Raw genomic sequence first — 17,115 nt, forward strand, 5'->3', positions numbered from 1 at the left:
CCTGAGGACGCCTCCTGGCGTCAGGCTGCCCCTTGGGCCCCTGCTCTAAAGGACTAGGCTGCAGGGCTGGGCAGGCTCATCCCAGGGGGCAGGACCGACCAGGTAGCGGGGCCTCCGGGCTCCAGAGTGACTGATGTGGGAGCAGCAGAAAGCGGGTGGCCGAGACGCAGCAGAGTCGGGATCTGGGTCTGCCAGGGCCCCAGGCCATGCCTGGCCAGCTCTGACAATGAGGACAGTGACGCCTCTTTCTCCCCTTCCCAGATGGGCGCCCTCTGGCCTGTGTGTCTCCAGCAGCGTCACTGCTCCCTCCTCCTGGAACATGGAGAGTGGCCCGGGGATGGAACCTCCAGGCCCCGATGGCGTCCTGAAGCTACTGGGCTGGGCCCGAGACCGCCCACAGCACCCCTGCCCCTGGCACCCAGGGTCCTGCCCTTAGGCCTGCCTTCCACCGGGGCCTCTGGCGGATGCGCGGGTGGGTTCAAGGTTCCCGGAACTGCTGTGCTCACCTGGGTCCAGAAGCCAGCGAGCCGACCCTCCTCCGCTGCCAGGACCCTGGCCACCCCGGGGCCCGCCTCTACCCGCCTTCTTCCGGCTCACAGGCTGCCCTCCTGCTGTGCGTACCCACAGGGAGCTATTTAAAGCTGGGCTTTGTGACTGCCTCGGGCACCCACGCAGTGAGGCCCGCCCGCCCGGGCAGGAGCCTTCGCTTGATTCTGCAACCAGCAATCACTCCCTCTAGCCTGCAGGCTGCTATTTCTGCCCACGTTTACAGGGCCAGGAGAGGGACGGGAAGGGCTGATGCTCTTTAAATGCGAGTTCTATTCCGGTGCTGATGACACGAGCAGATTGAAGGCCAGGGCGGATCAAGGTTTGCAGCTGAGAGGAGCTGGCTTGGGCAGGGGTGGCAGCGTTTCCTGAGCCGGGGCACCTGGGCCAGGTGGCCGGGTGGGGAGGTGGCCTGGGCTCTGGACGCGCCTCATTCCAGCAGGGACGGTCTTTGGGGGCTGGCAGCTTCCTTGTCTGTGTTCTCCTGTGGAGGCCGGGATGCATGTGTTGCCCATGTAGACTCCTAAATGCTTCCCTGAGCCCGGGACAGCTTCTTCCCCAAGGCTGGAGGGGACAGGGCCCCAGGTACCTTCCGTCCCCTGCAGCAGGGGGAGGACCAGCACTGACCCTCCCCTCCCCCTTCCCAGTGAGGCAGAAGCCTCACCATGTGCAGCCCACACCTGGGGGCATCGTTTGGGTTCCCTCAAAAACAGAGCTTGAGACAAGGACCTGGTAGAGGAAGTTTATTTGAGGGGTAATTAGTTTCCTGGAGTGCCTGTAACAAAGTGCCACAGACTGGGAGGCTTAAAACAACAGAAATTCAGGGAATTCCCTGGTGGTCCAGTGGTTAGGACTCTGCACTTTCACTGCTGTGGCCCAGGTTTGATCCTTGGTTGGGGAACTAAGATCCCACAAGCCACACAGCACGGCCAAAAAAGAAAAGAAAAAGAAAAAAGGAAAACTCATGCTCTTACAGTTCTGGAGGCCAGGATTCCAAGATGCAGGTGTGGGCAGGCTGGGCTCCTGGAGGCTCTGGCGGAAAGCCTGTCCCTGGCCTCTCCCCAGTTCCTGGCACTGCTGGCAATTCCTGGCGCCCGTCGGCCTGATGGACGCATCACTCCGTCTCTGCCTCTGTCATCACGTGGCTTCTCTCTGCGTGTCCCTCCTCTTCTTGTAAAGGCACCTGTCATCGGATTTGGGGCTCCGTAATCCAGTGTGACTTCAACTAATTACATCTGCAAAGACCCTATTTCCAAATAAGGTCACGTTCTGAGGTTCTGGGTGGACATGAATTTGGGGGGACACTGTTTAACCCAGTGCAGAGGGTGACACCCCAGATGCAGGAGCAGGGTGTGGGGAGCACGGAGGAGGGAGGGAAAGTCTACAGTAGGCCACCAGGTCCCATTCCACTGGGGACCCCTGCAGAGCCCTGGGAGTGGGCCCCGCATAGGCCTTTCTTTAAAAACTTTATTCATTTATTTGGCTGAGCCGGCTCTTAGTTGTGGCACGCGGGATCTTTAGTTGCTGCGTGCGGACTCTTAGTTGCAGCATATGGGATCTAGTTCCCTGACCAGGGATCGAATCCGGGGGCCCTGCATTGGGAGCGTGGAGTCTTAGCCACTGGACCACCAGGGAAGTCCCCCAAATTGTCCTTTTGAAGAAGGAGGGTCTGGGGCTTTACCACCAACTCCCACCCCCAGGGCTGAAGGGCACCCCTGACGCTCTGGAGGGCGCTGGAGAGGCTGCACCTTACATTGGGGGCAGCTGCCAGCAGTCACCCCCGCAGCACTCACGCCTGCTCAGGGTGGCACTGGTCCTTCGAGGTGGCAGCTGTCACGGCAACAGCAACAAATGACAAGGAGGTTTAGTGGAACGAGCCACAGTCGGTGCCACAGCTGTGGCCAGCCTGGGGCCATGATAAGAGTCATCCTCCCCCTCCCCCCCCCCCACTGTCCCTGGCCAGCACTTCTGCTCGCTAAGGTCACCCACCTCTTGGCGCAGTGACCCAAGCTGTATGAGGGCTGGTGCCACCTCGCTCAGACGGTCCACCCCTAGTCACAGGTGAGCTCCCACATCAATAAACTGTCCCCTGTCCAGCCTTACGTCCACCCCCGCCCCCCAATCCAACACCCTCCAGAGCTGCTCCCACACGGCCAAGCGCGTGTGAGCTGGGAGCCGCAGGTTCTCCATATATATGCCCGCTCAGGCTGTTGCGACTCGGTCCCGGCTGTCAGTCTGGATGCAGTGAGGGAAGGCGGTGGGGGGTGGGTAAGAGTCTGAAGAGCGTGAGTGGTGGGGTGGATCGTGTCCCCAGGTGACGTGTTAAGTCCTCCTCTCTGGTACCTGTGAGTGTGATGTTGGATACAGGGTCCTTGAAGATGCAGTTAAGATGTGGGTTTAGATGAAGTCCTATGGGATCAGGGTGGGCCCTAGATCCAAACCCTAGTGTCCTATTTACAAAGAGGACACAGTGAGACAGGGAGACACCTTGTGGAGACAGAGGCAGAGAGGTGTCTACAAGCCAAGGAGCCCAAGGATGGCCAGGAAAGCACCGGAATCTAGGGCAGAGGCTGGCAGGGATCCTCCCTGCTGCCTGGAGAAGGAACCAGCCCTGCCCACACCCTCATCGCGGGCTTCTGGCCTCCGGACTCTGGGAATAGATTTCTGCTGTCTTAAGCACCCCCTCCGGTTTGTGGTCCTTTGTTACAGCATCCACAGGAAACTCATACAACAAGCACCCTTTGGCAAAGGCATCCATCTCAGATGTATTTTTTGGGACCCCCGACAAGGGAAGCCTCTTTCCCACAAACAAGAGGGATATGACTCAGGGGTACGAGACCCTCAGGTGAACTCACTCATAAGGACCCCGAACCTCAGGCACTATTCCTCCCCATCAGGGTCCTGATCTCAACTCGAGAGGCCAAGGCGCACGGGCAGTCCTCGGGGGGATCTGTCGCCTCACCTAGGATTGGACCTGGGGCCTGATGGTCAGCACCCCCTGCCATCTTGCTGCAGGAGACAGGGTGGCCTGGAGAACTTTCCGGCTCCCCCTGCCTGCCCTGAGGCCACAGTCGGCTCCAGACGCAGCAGTGGGAGGTGTGCAGGCCTCTTCTCACCTCCCATGCTCCACCAGCGAAGCCAGGCTGTTGTCATGACACCACTGAGTGGCAACCCCACGACTCTTCCAAGACCCAAAAGCAGCATCTGTGCAGGGACTTCAGTGCCTGGGGCGACCTTGGGAAGTGACCCCAGGACACAAGAGCAAGCAAGGTGGGGAGATGGAGGAGGAAAAGCTAGTGGAGTGTGGTTACTGAGCTGTCTCTGCAGGGTGGGGTCTCCATCCCCGCAGCCCCTCTGAGGGGCCCCTCACCACGGTCCTGAGGATGGATCAGCCGGGTCCCTTCCCCCCCCCGACCCGCCCCCAGCCGAGGGTGCCCCCGGGACATTAAGCCTCCACCCTATCAGGCTGCCCCACCCCAGGCTGAGCAGGTCAGAGGAAGTCCCAGGCGGGACAGCGGTGGAGATGGAACGCTGGCCGTGAACTCGGGGACTGTCCCCCTGCTGCTCTGAGGTTGGAGGTGAGCTGAGGGGACCTGGCCCAGGCGTCAAGAGCTGCTACAACCAGGAGGTTCTGGATTCCCAGGGTAACAGGGTGACCGTTTGGGGGAAAATGAGCGCGTTTTGCCTCCCCAGGTATGGCCCCTTGGTTGAGAAGTCCTGTACACACGGCGGCTGAGAGTGTGGGCTCCGGACTTGAATGCCTGTCATGTAACCTTGGGCAAGTGACCCACCTGCCCCGGGGACCGTCATCTGTTACATGGGGAACCGATGGTATGTGGCTGTTGTGAACACTAACTGCTATAATTACTAAAAGGCACCCGCAGCGGGTCCGTACCTCGTCCCGCTCGGTAGGTGCTACTTACGGTTATTGGTTGGCCCAAGGCTCACGTCTGCCTGGGCTGCGATTAGCCTGGTACAGGAGACACACAAAAGGTTAGTGTTTGGGCTTAGATACTCGAAATAGGATTTGCAGCGAAGACAGTACACTTGCAATCCGGGCTGTGTCTTGAAAATTCCCTGCAGTCTCTTAGGTCCCATTGAGCACAGCAAGGGCACTTCTAGGAGATGCTGACTTATTCCTCCGGGGGTGGGGAAGGGCGTGCTGCCCTGCGGAGGAGCGTCGGTCCTGAGAAATGCGAGAGCCCCCCCCGCCAGCCCGGGGGGCTGCAGGAAGGAGAAGAGGATGGGGGAGGAGGAGGGGGCTCCCCCAGGCTCACGGGAGCTGATGTGTACACGTCTCCCTGACGCCAAGTTCAGTGAATTCACGCCGTGGAACTTGGCAAACACTATACCCGGGGCTTTGATTTTCGGGGAGCTGATGTACCAGCATGGCAAGTGGCGTGTGACACACGGGAGAAGGGACACCCCTGTCCCCATTCCGGACTCAACACAATTTAGAGGTGGAGTGGCGAGGCCAGACAGTGCGATCAGACCAGACGGGTGGTCCAGCCTCTGGGCTGCCTGCCCTGGTCCACTGAGGCTGAGTGAGGGGACCCTCGAGAGAGGCTGGGGCTCTACTGAGGCCAAGGAGCTGAAGGACAATAAGGCAGAGGCCTGGAAGGGTCGTCAGCCAGGACACCGAGGGCAGGACACCCCTCCTGGAGGCCTGCTGGGTCCCGCCAAGTCAGGAAGCGATGTCCCGATTTCCCGCTGGGAGACTGCTCTCCACGGGACTCTGGGTCTCTGCACATCTTAGGAGCAAGACGCTACCTGCCTTTTGTCCTGCACTGTCTCTCCAAGGAGGTCTGTTGCGCACCCAGCTTGGACTTGTCCCCGCAGGGGAAGGGGCAGGTGGTATAAAATGCGTGGTTACTGGACCTCAAGTTCATCTCCTATAATGGAACCCGCTGTGCATAGGGCGTCCACCTGGGCTGCCTCCCTTAAGGTGGCCCCTCCCTGGGTGGGCCCAGGTGCCGGAGCACCTGGATGGGGTAGCTGTGGGTTTTGTGTCCTTGGCCTGGGGCGCCCGCAGCCCCCCCTCTCCCAGGTACCAAGGGCCCCACGCCACAGGCCCGGCCTTCGAGCGGTCCTGGGAACCGTCTGGCTAGGCTGGGTGGCTTCCCCTCAGGGTGACCTTGAAGGCACAGCTCTCGGGACTCCCCCGGGTCACCGTGCGGAGGGGGGGCAGATGGGGCACGGAGGGGCCTGCCCTGGGATCTGCGCTGGACCCTGGAAGGTGCTGCATCTCCCAGGGCCGCAGAGCCTCAGCCACCTACCCTCCCAGGTGGGAGCTGCAGAGATGAAATGAAGTCCCATCCTGAAAGCAGGTGTCAACCCCACCTGCTCTTTGACGGCGAGGGTCATCAGGGGTCAGAGAGGGCTGAGGGCTGCCTCTGGGTGCAGCTCGCTGTCCCTTGGGGACGGCAGCCAGGGCCCTGTCCACAGGAGGCTCCTGACCCTCGGTGACAAGGTCCCGGTGATCTTCTCCCTGCGTGGGGAAGCAGGGACGTTTTCCTCAGGTAGAGGCGCCTGGACACAGCCTCCCGCTGGACGGGGGCCTGCTCTTCCATCTGCTGGTTTCCGGGGCCACCCGGCAGGGGTCCTGGCAGAGCTGCTCCTGCCTGCCCTGGGTGAGCACAAGCCCAGGTGTGTGCACGTGTCTGCACACGCATGGACCTGTGTGTTGTGTTGCATGTGTACGTGCCTGTGAGTGTGCAACTTTCCATCTAAAGGTCGTGCGGAGCCGGTGGCCAGGCAGGTCACCTCCCACGTTTGAGCCTGCAGCTGACATGGAGACAGCTGGTTTGCAAACGTTTGCATTTCCAGTTCTTTCCTTAAAGCAGATTCCCAGAAGTGGAATGATTGGACCCAATGATGCAGACGTGTTTTGTGCACTTGTCTCTGGAAGGTGGTCCCAGCTGCACCTCCCCTGCTGGACGGGGGTCTTCTGCGCGCCCCCCCCCCCAGGCTGGGGTTAACAACATGCAGTTTAGAAGCAATGCTGGGCTTCAGGCCACGCCCACCTGGGGCCGCAGCCTCTCGCTCTGATAGGCGGGCTCAGTGAGGCGGTGCCACCTCGGCCCGGTGGGTCCTGATGCAGGTGGCCTGGTGTGGACAGGCGAGGATGGGTGAGGAGCACGGGCGGAGAGTGGGGGACCTGTCTCGACTCTGCCACCGCGTCTCCCTGTGATGCCTCTTGTGGCTAAAATAGCGCTTGCTCCGTATTGCCATGGTGACCGTTCTGTGGGTGCTGCCGGCAAGGCAGGCTCGCTTTGGGTTGTAAACACAATCCCAGGCAGGCTTGGGGACAGGATAAGCGGGACAGACTCCATTTCCCAGCGGCCACAGGACAGGAAGCGCGCCTCTCTCCACGGTGCTCCGACCTGCTTGTCCTAGGCCCTGCTCTGTGGGCACCCCTGGCCTGAAAGGAGAGATGTGCACCTGTCCCCATTGGCCTGGGCAGGTCTGGTCCCAGCCCTGAGACCCTGGACAAAGCACTGGGTCACCCTCACGCTCAGTGTCCTCCTCCACAGAATGGGGCACGTCCTAGGGGTGATGCCTGGCGCAGGGTCTGACCCTGGAGGTGCCTTGCCTCGCGGTCCTCACCCGTTCAGTGTGAGGCTCAGCCGTGAACGTGTAGGAACTGCCTGGCTCTGCAGCCTCCAGCCCCTCCCAGCCAAGCAGTCAGGGTCCCGCCAGCCCCTCTCCAGCCCTGGACACAGCAACCCCCGGTCCCCGCTTCCTACCTCTGCGGACGCGGCCTCTCCTAGCACCTCCTCTGGCACATGCACACGGAGACTGTCTGGGTCCAACCCGCAGACAAGCCTCGCCGCGCTTTGAAACAGGGACCATCAGTGTAACTGACGGTTAAGCTGAGAACGCGCCACTGCAGGGGGAAGACAGGGCTGAGGCCCTCGGAGGGGTGACCTTGGAGCGGCCCCTCCCGGGCTGGCCTCCGGCCCCGCCCAGGACCCCGCGAGCGGCTCCGCACCTCCGGCCGTGTCCCCGCCGCGGCCTCTGCCGGGCACTCGCAGCACTGCGCCCGCGGGAAGGCGCCTGCGGGGGGGCGGGCTCCGATGCGGCTCCACACCCCGCAAGGCACCGGCCCCGCCGCGGCGACGCACCTGCTCCAAATGCCGGCAGTGCCGGGCAAGAAACCGTAACCCTCTGCTGAAGGAAGCCCTTCGGGTACACACAGGCCCCCCCCCCACCGGGGTCTGCCCCACGCCGTAGGCCGTCCCGCTCCCTGGGCCCCCAGGGCCTTTCTCAGGCCGCCCGGCCCCTCTGCTCATGCCCCACCCCTCCCGCCCTCAGGCCCCACAGCCAGCCTCCCTTCCCGGGCCCTAGGCAGACCTCGCTCTCTCCGACCAAGCTGCCAGGTCTGTGACCTGTCCCCCGCCAGGGTGCAGCGCCCAGTCGGCCCGCAGTCGACTTCCCTTGAATAAATGAAGGAGCAGGTGAAACGAATGTTGACATCGAACCAGTGTCTCCAAATCCCGAGATCCGAGACGAAGAAAGGAAACATCTGCGGCCCATCCCTCCCACAGCTGCGCGTGCCAAGCGCCTGTCCGCGGGCGTCACGGGCTCTCCCGTGACCTGAGTGCTCCTCGCTAGGCCCCGCCCGGGTCGGTGTCACCCCTGGCGGGATGCCCAAACCCCCACCCCCACCCCACGGGCCCAAGCAGATGCTGGCTCCGCAGTCACCTCTTCCTGGGCAGCCCCAAGTGCTGAGTCGGCACAGATGCAGCCTGTGAGCTTTGATGAGGAAGGCCCCCAGGCGGGGTTCTGAGAAGGACCCCTCAGGAGGGACCACCGACCCCCACGGGAGACCTCTGCTTCTGTCTGACGAGGCTCACCGAGCGTAAACTCCACCTGCCCCTCACCTTTCACCTAGAGGAGCTCAAAGTTGTTGAAAGTACTCATGAAGAACATTTAACAAAGAAAATCAGGGGGCGAGCCACACGCTGGCGCCCCACTCTGCCCTCTGCCGGCCCTGCCCGCCTCCTCCCCGCGGTCCCACAGCGGGTGGGATGCACAGGCTGCAGCCCCGCCCTGGGTCCCAGGTGACAGGAGGGTCAGAAGGCCCGGTTGCGTTTGGGGGGGCCGGGCAGGGGGAAGTTCTCCTCTCCCTGCACCTGCCGTGCTGTTGGACCTCTACAGTGAGCCACTGTCACTTTTATAATCAGCTAATAACAACACACATTTGTACTTTTCACTTTGGAAATAATAGGTGTTTGTGATCATGAAAGTATATGAGATCCTTGTGGAAAATTGGGAAATACAGAAACTGCCCGGAGTGAAAAGGACCAGCCCTCAGCTGCCGGGCCCCTTGCGGGTCCATCCAGCCTACGCCTCCGTCCAAGGGTCACTGCTACTCTGCCCCAGGTGACATCATCATGCTGCAGCCTGCCGACGGGTGGGCCCCAGAACAGGCCTGGGGACCTAGGAGGACGACGGGTCCCAACATTTCTGAGGGGTCTTCACCCATTCGTTCATTCATTCATTCATTCATTCCAGGTGTGCCAGATGCCTGACGCAGTCAGGATACAGCAGTGACCCAGGCTGATGGGGTCCCAACCCCGCCAACTACCCAAACACCCCACGCCTGTGGCCAGGATGCAGGGCGAGAAGTGGATGCCAGGCAGGCACAGCTGCCTGTCGCTCAGTCGGGACCAAGCCCTCTGTCCTCGAGGCCCTGAGAGGGATGGCTCAGTGGCCCTGCCCTCTGGAGGGGGTCTGCTGGCCTGGGCAGCAGGTCGTTGTTTTGCAGAACTTGTTGGTGGGGGAAGGGTCCTTCACCCTCCCCCCTCCGGCGGCCTCAGGGAAGTGTTCTGGGCACCGCAGGCAACCCATGTGCCCTCACCCGGGCCTGGGGCTAGACATGGTCGGGGACCCCCCTCCTGGAATACGCCTTTCTCCTCCCCCAACCCCCATGGGGAACAGAGGCCCCACCCTCCAAACCCACCTGACCCTGAGCAGGCAGCTACCGGCCCCACCTCGGACTTCCTCACCAGTACTGGGTGACCCAGCTTCCAGACTCCAGGACAGAGGGTCCCATGTGGCACTCAGGTCTGCAGGCGGCGGCCAGTACCCACGGGGCCACCTGGGATGCTCAGAGCTCCTACCCTGACCAGGGCTTCCCTGGTTAGAAAGGGCTCTTGTGTCCGGTGGGGCCTTGGATGGGGCATGTCCAGGAGATGGTGCCCAGAGAAGGGACCCTTGCTAGACCATGCTGCCAGCAGGGGGAAGAGGGCATCAAGGACTGGCCCCCCTGGCCCCTCCTCCTCTGCCCTCACCACGCTCTGAGGCAGGAAGCCCGAATGCGGGGGTGGGGTGGGGGGGATGGGGGCGGGGGTGGTGCTGTGGGATGTCTTGCTCTTCTCCGCCCATCAGGACGTGCCCAAGGTCCTGTGCCAGGCTGGGCTCCCGGTGGCCCAGGCAACACAGCCACAGTGCTGGCCACGGGGCCAGGTGAGGGGCTGGCACAGGGCGCTGCATCCCACACACTCACCTCTGGGCTGCAGGTTCCTGCTCCCCTCACGTGACAAACCCTCGGACCCCTCCCCTTCCACATGCACCTGACAGCCAGGGAGCTCGGTGCCCGTGCCGGGGCGTGGAGGAGTGCCCACGGGGTGGGGTCGGGAGCAGACTAACGTGGACGTTAGTAGAGACTCAAGGGAAGTGTGGGTCTGGGCAAAGGTGTCACAGCACATGCGAAGGCCCTGAGCCAGGAGGGAGCCAGGGGCCCGGTGTGGAAAGAGCCACAGTGAGGCTGGCGGGAGACCGGGCAGAAAGGCCTGGGGTCCCTGAGGACGACGCAGACCCCTGCAGGTCTTGAACACCAGAGAGCTGGACACAGATGGACTTAGGTTTTAGGGAAACTGGAGGCTTGGACCAGGTGGCAGCAGTGGAGGTGGTCGACACGGCAGGAATCTGGAGCTGCCAGGATCTGCAGATGGTGGTGGGCTGGGTGTAAGAGGGAGAGGAAGCAAAGGAAGCCGCAGGAGTTTTGAGGTGAGAATGAGGAAAGAAGGGGTGGGCGCCCTGAGGTGGAGGACGGCACGTCAGGGAGCTCTGGCTGGGTGAGAGGTGTGATGGTAGGGGAATCAGCCCAGCGAGGCCATCTGAGCTTGGGATGGTACTTCGAGCCCTAAGTGGACACGAGCAGCTCAAGGGCTTGAGAAGCACCCATGACTGAGGCGGGGGCGGTGGGGACGCATTTAGAGGCTGACGAGGAGGCGGCAGAGGCTCAAGGAAGAGACAGCAGCGTCCTAGGCTGAGGACACTGCCAAGGGCCAATTCAGAAACAGCTGGCAATTGGCCACTGGACTTAAAACACAGGAGGTGGTAGTGACAGTGGCCTCAGAGAAAGTGGCAGGAAAGATAAAGTGGAGACAAGGGCTGCAGAAAGCTCTGGGCAGCGGTTTGTTGTAGAGAAGAGCAGAGAAATGGGCAGGTGGGTGGACGGCTGCGGGGTGCAGACAGTTCTGTTTTTTTTAGGACGGAGAGTTCACAGCACCCTAAATAGGTGAGAGGTGGGCTGTCAACAGGTTTCTCTGTGTCCATCTCTAGGGAGAATATGGGTCCTATGACCATAGGGACTGTGTCCATGTGGTTCTCCAGGGACACCCAGCACCCCGTACTGGGAGGCGCCAGGAAACTCTGTGGAATGAAAGAGTGAATGGGAAATCTTTACAACTGGCCAGGTGAAGAGTGGTGAAGGCTTAGACGGGACTGGAGTCGGGGGGGTCAGAGGTGGCCAGCGGGGTGGGGTGGGGAAGGGGAGGGAGGCAACAGGGGTGTGGCCCAGAGTAGGACAGGCCTTGGCAGGGGCGGCAGGGATGAGGGGTCTGTAGATCTCTGAGCCCGGCGTGCGCACCTGGTGCCCAGCTGGGGTCCCACAGACTGCAGATTTGGGCCCCTGTGGATGCAACCAGCAAGGGATGGGCCCAGGATGCAGGCACCTGGTGCGTGGGGGCGTGGATAGTATTCCAAGGCGACAGTCCGGAACAAACGCACGGTGTTAATAAGACCCAGAGAGGATGTGGATTCAGAAGTGAAGGTCACGGGCGAGCTGGACAAACGCAGCCTCCTTGTCCCGAACCGAGGAGTGAACTGCAGCAGAGGAGCAGGCTAGCGAGTGTAGACAAACCTCCCGCAGAAGGAGGAGGGCGGCTGCGGCCGGGAGAACCCACTGGGCCCGGACCTGCCGGCCGTGACCTTCGCTGGCTTCTCTGCTCCTCGCAGTCTGTCTCCGCAGTTGTAGGCTGGCCGGACGCGGGTCACGCGGTCCGAGCGCCGTTCGGAATCCAGGGTCTGAGCGGCGAGCCGCACTCGTCACGGGCGACCCGTCCCCGCTGTCCCCTAGCCCAGCGGCTCGCAGACTCGCGCTCACCCGATTTACCCGGGCTTGTTAGCACAGACTGCTGGAGTTTCGATTCAGCGAGTCTGGGCTGGGCCGAAGGCTTGAATTTCCAACAAGTTCCCGGGGCGCGCAGCGCAGGGTGCCCACCTGGGAACCGCGGCCCCGGGAGCCCACTTCACCTAGGGGCCAGCGCGCGGGGCAGACTTGGGGCGTCGGTTGCCGGGCAGAGCCGGGCCGCGCGCGCCCCCATTGGCCCCAGGTGGGGCCGTGCCCCGCCCGACAGGTAGTCCGCCCCGCGCCGCGCCATTGGGCTGCGGCCGCGGGGTCCCCCGGGGATTGGCCCAGGTGGCGGCCCCTCCTCAACCTCATTGGCCGCAGGTGCCACCGCCTCCGCCCCGAGACCGCCCGCCCCGCCGATTGGCCGCCGGCTAGGCCTCGGGTCGGCCATGTTCGGACACCCCCCGCCCGCCGCGAGGCCTGACGCCGGACTCCGTGCGCGCCCCCACTGGCGCGCGCGCGCCGGCCGCGCCCCCTCCCCGCCCCGCCCCGCCCCGCCCGCCGCCAAGTTCCGCGGAGTTGGCCGAACCGGTGCTCCTCGGTCCCCGCACCGCGCGCTCCCTTCCGCGTTCCGCCGTCTGCCCCACCTGCGCCCCGGCCCGGCCGCTGGGGCCCTGCGCCATGGCCCGAGCGTCCGGGGTGCAGCGCTGACGGCGGCCGGCGGAGCGCGCCATGCCCAGCAGGACCGGCCGCAAGATGGACGGGAGCGGCGGCCGCGTCCGCCTGAAGGCGCACTACAGCGGGTGAGCGCGAGCGCCCGACGGCAGGGCCCGGCCGGGGCGGGGGGGCGTGTGCGCCGAGGCGGCGGGGCCGAGGGCGGAGCCGGGCGCGGGGAGCGGCCCCCGACAGCGCCGGCCGTCGCAGCTTCGGGAGGCCGAGGGCTGGGGGCAGCCGGCCGTGGCGCGGGAGGGAGGGGACAGCGAGGCCCCTCCGGGCCCAGGGGCGTCCCGGGAGGTCCGGAGGCGCCAGCGCCTGGAGGCGGCCGCGGGCGAAGCGGGCGCTCCGGGCGCACTCGAACGTCACCGGCGGGGAAGTTCGCGGGCAGGGTGGGGTAGGCCTGGCCCCCCGGCGCCCTAGCTCGGGGTCGCCGGGCCCAGCTCGGAGCGCGCGGCCATGCGGGTCTCTCCCCGCCCCGACGATATTTTCCTGGGCTGGGACTTGCCCGGAGGGGAGGCGGGCGTCTGGCACGCCCCGCAGCCCCGGGCCCTGTGTTGACACTCTCCCTGGAAAGTTGGCCGAAACATTCAGGCCACAACCTGTAAGGACGAAAGTTTTTGTCAGATTGTGAAGATGGCTGGCAGGTTTTAAAAACCGAGATTTTCCTAAACTTCTTCCAATGTACCCGACCAGGTCTCAGTTTCAGAACCGTTTCATGACCGGGTGAAGGGCAGGTGCGGTGGGCCGGCTGGTCGCGCGAATGGAGGGCGCCTGGAAGAGCGGGGGCCCTGCGTCCGCGCTCGGCGCCTGGATTCGACTTGCCTCCCTGTGAAATGGGGCGAGCCGGCGCCCACAGGGGTCAGTGACCGGAGCGCCTGGCCTGGCCCAGAGAGCGCTCGCTGGATTCTCGGTCGCGTCGGGACAGCCCTGGTTGGGGGGGGAGGGGCTGCGCCCAGAGGCCGGGACCGCGCTGCGCGCTCAGTGCAGACTGAGGTCGGAGAACTAGGAGCCTTTGCTGCTGCTTCTTTCCACTGGTGTTGGTCTCCGGGAGCCCCCAGATCGGACCTGGCTGCTCCCAGGGTCGCCTTTTCGGGGAGTGGGGAGGGGAGCCGACCTTGGCCCCGCAGATGAACTTGGTGGTCTCGGCTGTAGGGGCACCGGAGGAGGGGCTTCGGGCTCGAGCTGGTGAGCACACCTTGTTTGGGGTGTCTGTCAGGCCTCTCCTGCCCTCTTCGCTGTCCTCAGCCTGACCACCTGGGAACGCAGTGGAGGGGGGCAGCAAGGGGAATTGGTGGCAGTGCCCCAGGAGAAGGATTTCTGGTGGGGGGGGGAATGACTGGCTAGCCCATCTGAAGAGGCTGAGGGGGTCTTGTCTTTCGGCTGGCAAGGTGGGCTGCAGACTGAAGCTGGTGAGGTGTCAGCCAGGTCCTGGGCCTCGGCTGGTCCGAGGGTCCTGGCTCGCTGAGGGTAAGGAGTGGCTGTCATACAGCAGAGACAGTTCTCTTCCCTGCCTGGAACCATGGAATTGAGCAACAAGTGACTGAAAATCAGAGTTGAGCCTTAGCGAGAGGAAGTCCACACCCGGAGAGGCCAGGGGGCAGGTGAGAACCAGACCCCCAGCCTTCCCCCAGGACGAGTTCAAGTAGGCACTGAGCCAGGGGTGGAAGGCGGACCAGGCAGTTGTCGTGGGCAGAGTTCAGGGAGCGTTCTGGCTGAGCTGCCTGTCCGTCCTCTCCCCGGGCTTGGGCCCCTGGAGAGCGCTTTGGTTACCGGGGGAAATGTGACCTGTTGAGTCTGGTTTCCCGGCCGATGAGGCCACACCCTAGACTCTTCCCTCTTCTTTCCCTTCCCAACCTCCCCTCCTTCCTCTCTCCTCCCCTCCCCCCTCCTCCCCTTTCCTCTGCCCCTTGGCAGTCCCCTCCCCCTCCTCCCTCCCCCTCCCAGCTGCGGCTTCCTCCCCTCCTTCTCCCACTCTTCCTTCTCTCCCCCCACCCTCCTCATTTCTGCCCCAGGCTGACCGTTCCTCCTCGATCCCAGCGCCTCCCGCCTCCCGGTGCGTTCCCTGAAGTGCTCCGGACTGGCGCCTCTCCCCGGGAGGAGAGAGTCTGGCGTCTGAGTTGGGAGACAGTCCTCAGCGGGCGTCGACCCTATGCTGGCTCCGGAAAGTGTCCGCTGCGCTCCGCACTCACTTATCCAAACCCCGTGGGTCCCAGTGAAATTCTGTCCCTGTGCTGCCACTGCAGGTTATTTTTAAGCAGCAGGGCCGGGAGCTGAGGGTCAGATACATGGGAGACACTATTCTGTTTTTTTTTTTTTTGAAATTTTAAGATCAGCTTATTAAGTTCGATGCTGAAAGCCACCAGAAGAATATTCTCCTGAAAATTATTTTTTCTTAGAAAAAAAGAAAGGAAATTCAACACCCTCTTAGCACAGCCGCAGGTGCTGTGGCAGTCACGCCTCTCTGAAGACGGGATAGTCTGTTAGTCGGTCAGGTCACTTTCCCGGTCAGCAGCAGGGTTGTGGTCTGGGTCACCCTCATCATCCTCCAGCTCCAAGTCATCCATTTCCTGGAACAAAGACTCGTCTACCTCCACGTTGTTTCCAGCATCTTCCAAGAACTGAATATCAGATGTGGAGACACTATTCTTAAAAATAGGGGGTCGTCAGCGGGGGTCGTCAGCCGCCCCCACTGGGGGGGATGCCTTCTCCCCGTCGCCCTTTCCCATCCCCTCCCCTCCCTGCCCCAGGCCCTCCAGAGGCTTGAGATCACGGTCTCCCCCTCGCCAGCTGGGCCTCTGGAGGGTGTGCAGTCACCGGACTCTGAGGGTGGGTCTGGGGGTCCTGCAGCTTCTGTGTTTTCAGGGGGTTTCCGGGTGATGCATGCTGGGTTTGGAGACCCTGCTCTGCCGGCTTTTCTGAGATCACAGGAACAACTTGGCTGGATCTTCTTTCTCTGCAGCTCAAGCTTGTCTTCCAGAACTCTTATTGAGGGCCTGCTGTGTGCAAAGCCCGGGCCTGGGTGCATGGCTTGGGCAGACCCAGGAGTCCTGGGAGGGGCCGTCCAGCAGGCTGATGCCCCAGCCCTGGGCTCTGTCTTGGCGCCCCTGAGCAGGTAGCCTCAGGATCCCGTTTTGCTCAGAGATGCCGCTTGATTCGGGTTTGGGATGACATTGGGGGTGGTAGTCAGGGGTCTGGCCAGGGGTTGGGACAGTCCCTCCACTGGTGCCAAGGTCATGCGTTAGAGGGAAGAGCTGCAGTGCTGTCACTGGGTGATGATGAGCTTGGGGCCCAGGGGCGCCTCCAAACCACTGGGGAGCTGCCCACCTGAACTCTAGGCCCTGAAATGCTGGGAGGTGGGGGACTAGCTGCCACGTGGGGGCAGAACTGCGGGGGAGGGTCATGGGGCAGGGAGAGGTCAAAGGTGAAGGGATGGCAGACTGACTTCCAGAGTTCCCTGTGGCAGGGGGACTGGTGGATGCTGGGTCATTGTCGAGGGTGGGCAGCGTGGTTACCAAGTCTGGGTGACCCCAGGATGATGGGGTGGGTGCGATGGGGGCTTGGTCTCTGGGGACCCCACTGATGAGCCATGTGAGCCCTCTGTGCCTTGGTTTGCCAAGACGTCGCAGGCTGTGGTGAGCTCGGGGCCCCGGGGCAGGTGCTGTGGGTCTGTGAGCAGATGGGGCCAGTTCCAACGAGAACGGGTGGGTGGCTGGGGGCCATATCCCCCCACCCGCAAGGGTGAGTGACCCGTGGGCCGGGCCCCAGCTGTGGTGGGCGCCCAGCAGACAGGTCTCGGTGGCCCTGGATTTTGTTACCTGGTGGGCGGAGACTGTTTATAAACACACGTTTGACAGACTTCAGAAGCCAGCGGTGTTAGCGCCAAGCAGACCCCGCATTTCTCTCGTACGGGAGGTTTCAGACCTTCCTTCATACGCTCCACACCCTTGTGGTGTCAGATGCTGGCAGAATTTCCCCCAAACTGGAGCATGTTCTAAAGTGGTTCTTGCTCAGAGTCTCAGTAAGCATACCCGAGTCAGTGCCATCCCTGCTTTGGGTGGTGGGTGATGGGAGGGAACAGTGCACGGGGGTGCCCCTCCCCCCCATCCTAGGGGGGTCGAGCGTTTCCCTCATGCTGACTTGCCTCACCCCCGAAGGGCCAGCCCTCAAAGGCTGACCCTGAATCCCTGAGCTGTCTCCAGTGATCCAGCGTCTACTTCCCCATTTTGGATGAAAAGACAAAAGGCAGTGACATTCTGGCACTGGCTTTTCCAAGAAACCGACCCTGGAATTCTGTTGTGGCCGCACCAAAGGCAGTCGAGTGGTCCCTCCAGGGTTTCAAGAAGCTGCGGCCTTGGACTAATAGGTTACTGCCTCTGCCCCCACGCCCCCAGTGCCCGTCTTCTGAAGGTATATGACGTGGCCCTGTTGGCGCCGTGGAGGTTGGGGGGCGGTGTAATGAGGCCGGTGGGCCTGAGCTGAACAGGCTGTGT

At 62.8% G+C, this 17,115-nt stretch overlaps 1 protein-coding gene across 3 annotated transcripts in view; it reads left to right on the top strand.

Moving 5' to 3' along the window:
* Positions 1-12,640: 12,640 nt before the first annotated feature.
* PRKCZ (protein kinase C zeta) overlaps positions 12,641-17,115 on the top strand; it is a gene marked incomplete at its 5' end in the record, with an annotated part of 100,422 nt that continues 95,947 nt past the window's right edge. For all 3 annotated transcript variants that reach the window (XM_079696899.1, XM_079696900.1, XM_079696901.1), the window contains one exon: positions 12,641-12,711. In XM_079696899.1, the coding sequence (XP_079553025.1) occupies positions 12,641-12,711 (71 nt within the window). The remainder of the gene's footprint in view (positions 12,712-17,115) is intronic.

This window comes from Hyperoodon ampullatus (assembly GCF_949752795.1).
Source record: "Hyperoodon ampullatus genome assembly, chromosome: 2".
In the NCBI taxonomy this organism is placed as follows: domain Eukaryota; kingdom Metazoa; phylum Chordata; class Mammalia; order Artiodactyla; family Ziphiidae; genus Hyperoodon; species Hyperoodon ampullatus.